The 4,638-nt window shown below is 37.7% G+C and overlaps 1 protein-coding gene across 1 annotated transcript in view; it reads left to right on the top strand.

Annotated features, from left to right (window-relative positions):
• The window catches only part of DOCK11 (dedicator of cytokinesis 11), a 191,091-nt gene that overhangs the window by 162,795 nt on the left and 23,658 nt on the right, over positions 1–4,638 (top strand). The window contains 1 exon segment of the mRNA XM_017511236.2: positions 3,640–3,746. Coding sequence (XP_017366725.1) covers positions 3,640–3,746 — 107 coding nt within the window.

The raw sequence follows: 4,638 nt of genomic DNA, 5'->3' as shown, positions 1-4,638 counted from the left end.
AAGGATTGCACTACTGTCCCATCTTCCATACCCCTTTTCACTTTTTTTCACAGGATAACTTGTATTCAAGGTTGTGATCTCTATCTGAACAGTTTCCGTCTTGCTTTCCCTAGGACAGCTGTCAGGAATACAGAAGTTACAGCTATAAACAGGAAGGTCAAGAGTCCTGATCAAATACCAGAGAAACTGATAGCAGACTGTCCAGGACCACCTTCTACAGGGCTGCATAGGTGTACATGAGATCCCTCAAACAAATCCCTCCTTCTGTTGGGATATGTACACTGGCCAGTTTAGACTCAGCAACTTGTCTCATCTGAAAATCTTTCCAGAACTAAGGGGAATCAGGATTTTCTCCAAGCATTTTAAAGAATCTAACAAACAAAGGGTCCTGATATAATTGGATATTGATTGGTGTTGATAACTTTAGCAAAAAGGGGGAGGAATATAGTCATCTCTAGGTAGAAATAAATTATCAGGCAGATGCATTAAGATAACACACTTAGCAAGAATATTGGACACTGAAGCTGAAAATTCACAGTAGTAGTCTTTACACTAGATAACTCAGACACAACTTTCAAAAGTGGATGTTTATGTCTTTGTTCTTGAGATAAACCATAATGTTCTGTACTACTACTTAAGATACACCAGAAGACTCTCTAGCAAGATGCTTTTAGCCTCATCTGATCTCTGGCATAGGAGTGTGCCCTTCTTCATCCTCCCTTAAATCCAAGCATTCTAGAAAAACCCTACATTTGGAAATGACTTAAAGTAATAATCTCTTCTGAATGGATGGGAATTTTTTTCCCAGTCATGGACCTAGCTGCCTGAGGCCTTCAGGGACTGACGATCTTCTTCGATAAAGCCTATGTTCTTTGTCTCTTCATTCAAGTCTTGGGCCCTCTTCTTTATGTCCTAGCTCTTGACTTCATAGTGGTGATCAAGTGGGATGGTTTCTTCTAAATTTCAAAAAGTTCTAATGCACTACTGCACAAAGAGTATCCCACAGACCAGCTGCTAGTCTGGGAGCTGTTTTCACATGTTTACAACAAGATAAGGAGTATTGTCCTGAATGTAAATCAACCATGTCACTAAATACGCTGTTTATTCAACTGACTCGTTCTTTTTAATAGACTTGTTGAAGAAGGAAATGAGGAATTGATTTACCTTCTGGTAAAAGTTCTTTATCTTGTTATGGTCTAGTACTTTGAATAGAACTCTCTAGAGGTCTGTAACAGACTGTTTTAGGCATGCTTATCTTCAGAAATGAAGCAGGGCTATGTTTTATCTTCAGTGCCTTTTATTACCTACTTTATTTGAACAAAAATGGTCCTACAGTTTGGTAGGACAAAGTAAATATCACTTTCATTCCTGGATCTCCTTCTTCCTTAATTAAAACTCACTGACTACTCTCATGTATTTCTCCCTTCTTGAAAAAGTATTTCAAAGCCGAGCACAGTGGCTCATGCCTGTAATCTCAGCATTTTGAGAGTCTGAGACGGGCAGGATTGCTTGAGCTCAGAAGTTTGAGACCATCTTGGGCAACATGGCGAGACCTGGTCTCTACAAAACATAAAAAAATTAGCTGGCTGTGGTGACTTGCACCTGTAGTCTCAGCTACTTGGGAGGCTGAGGCAGAAGGATGGCTTGAGTCCGGGAGGTCGAGGCTGCAGTGAGTTATGATCACACCACTTCACCGCAGCCTAGGCAATGGGGTAAGACCTTGTCTGAAAAAAAAAAAAAAGTATTTCAAAATAACTCTATCTTCCCCTACCAGACTTTCATCTCTCTAAGAAGTGTGGTTCCTACTTCTATGTCTGGTTCCTACCCATGTTCTGTCAAGCATCTTACCCAGAAGGTATATGTCTAGTGATTAGGTTTCATTTAGACAAGAAGAGTTGGAAAAATCCAAGCCCTGATACATAACCTCTTTTCCACCAGAATTCTGACAAATCTCTTCAACATGAGGTCTGATTTTTTAAACCTTCCTTCTTCCCTCCCCAACCTCTAACAGGAAGATTATCAGATACTTAGTTGTAAGGAAAGGTCATTATTTTTAAGTATCACTGTTAGACTGTAGAACAGTAGATTGCAACAGCCATTTTGTTTGTTTGTTTTTTGGGTTTTTTTTTTTTGTGTGTGTGTGTGTGACTAGCTCCTATCAGAAGGGAACTTTTTGAATGACTAACAGGTTATGTTATAAAGAGGCAGAATTTTCCTTGAACTCTAAAATTACAGCTGACTTAGATAAAGGTAAAGGCAGACACAGTAGGAATGTTTCAGACATGTTCCTCTGTCTAGAATCTATAGGGGAACCATGTGGCCTTTACACCTAGACTTTTGCTTGACAGTAACAATTTGGTCCAGAAGCCTGCAGCAGCTGTTTTCAGCTTAAGTTCACTTCCTACTTCCCGGGTGTCCAGCTGGCAGCAATGATTTTATTCTACCTTGAGAAAGCTAGTTTATTTGTTGGTAGGCTTATTTGCTAATAATAATTCATTGAGTATATGCTGGGCTCCATTCTAAACACTTTACATTTCATTTAATTCTCATAGTGTACTTATTATTATCCCTGTTTTACAGATGATAAAACTTTTTATAGTCCCAGGGAGATAAATATTAGCACAAAATCACAGTTAGTGGTAGAGGTGAGTCTCTGTAACTCCAAAAGTGATGGTTCTTCCAGTACCCCGTCCTGTTTTCTCTAGGATGCTTCATTCCTGCCAGCTGTTGTTATTTCCTGACTCTCTTAAAAGTCCAAGGCCAGACCTTCTCCAACATCTCACTTCCTCTCCCAAATCTCAGTGAAATTAGGCACTAGACATGGTTACCAAAGATCACTTGGTGGTTACCTGAAAAGTGGCTGTCCTCTTGTTTAGATAGTAGAACACAAATGTATACAGGATCAAAGTTTAAATAAAAATGTTTAGATCACACTAGGTGAACATCTATATTAGCCATTGAAGGGGATACATAGTCACAGATTAAAGCTTATTCAGGCCAGGCGTGGTGGCTCACGCCTGTAATCCCAGCACTTTGGGAGGCTAAGGCGGGCAGATCACGAGGTCAGGAGTTCGAGACCAGCCTGACCAATATGGTGAAACCCCGTCTTTACTAAAAATACAAAAATTAGATAAGCATGGTAGCACTTGCCTGTAGTCCCATCTACTCAGGAAGCTGAGGCAGAAGAATCACTTGAACACAGGAGGCAGAGGTTGCAGTGAGCCAAGATTGCACTACTGCACTCCAGCCTGGGCAACAGAGTGAGACTCCATCTCACAAAACAAACAAAAAAGCTTATTCAATAAGTAACTCTTGCTCATTTTTTGGGTGGAGAAACTAATAAAATATGTAGTAGATAGAAACAAATTTTAATTTTTTTTGTAAGTGAAAATTGTACTTAAACTTTGATTCTCACAAAAATATGTGTTTATTTTAAATAATTAAAAATAATTAAAAAATTATTAAAATTAAATTATTAAAATAATTAAAATTATTAAATATTATAAAATTATTAAAATAATTAAAAATTTAAAAAAAATAATTAAATAATTAAAAAGCTGATAGAAAACAGCTCTGTAAGGCTCACTGTTATTTATTAAATACCTTCTCATAAATTTACTGTTTTTTTAATTCACACAGAATTATTTCCTAATGGATGTTCAGCCTTCAAGAAAATTACTCCCAATATAGATGAAGAAGGAGCAATGAAAGAAGATGCTGGGATGATGGATGTCCATTATAGTGAAGTAAGGATTCCAGGGCCTGCATTGCCAGTTATATAAATTGCACTTCTTAAAATTCATGTATATTAAACAATTATTACAGCTAACCTAATTTTGAAGGTAACTAAGGGTTAACGAACTTTAGGTATTAAAACTATCCAGGACAAAGATATTCCTGTTTAGACGGCCCTGTCTCTTGAACTAGTCCCATTGTCTAGTTTTAGAAATGCAACATTTGCCATCCTCAAGTCACCATCCCAATAACTAGATAAGAGTCAAAATACATTGGAAAATTTTCCATAAAAAATAGAATTAACATTGTCCTTTACTTCAGCTAAGACACAGTATGTACAAAAGTATTTTTCAATGGAATTTTCTGCTCTAAACATCACATGGATAGAAAACAGCTTTGGCTGTCAATCAGCCACCAAAGATTTATTGAGCATTGACTTATGAGCAAGGCCCTGGATTCAGTGACCTAGGAGGTTTAAATAATTAGGTTTGACTAGTCCCTGACCTCCAGGGTCCACCTGAAGAGATAATACACGTACATGAAATGGAAAAAAGTAAGACTTCTGAATAATATTTGAATAATGTAGACAAAAAGTGCAATGCAAAGTCAAAGGTGAAAGATGCCTTAGAGCTCAGGTAGAACAGAGGAGGTATGATCAGAGAGTGATTGGAAGAATAAGGACACCCTTGAAGACATTCTAATAGGCAAACAGCAGAGACCATGACAAAGGCAGGAAAGTGTAAGACATGTTTGAGGCACAGTGAGTGGATCCTTTTGGCTATACCTGTAGGTGCCCTCAACGAGTATTAGTTGAGGCCAGATTTTGAGAAACTTTCGGTGTCTGGACTTTATTCACTAGAATGTTGAATAGATATCAAAGATTTTTGAGAAGATAATGACTAG

This window comes from Cebus imitator, unplaced genomic scaffold (genome assembly GCF_001604975.1).
Source record: "Cebus imitator isolate Cc_AM_T3 unplaced genomic scaffold, Cebus_imitator-1.0 Scaffold445, whole genome shotgun sequence".
Lineage (NCBI taxonomy): Eukaryota > Metazoa > Chordata > Mammalia > Primates > Cebidae > Cebus > Cebus imitator.
This window is presented reverse-complemented; position numbering and strand designations above follow the sequence as displayed.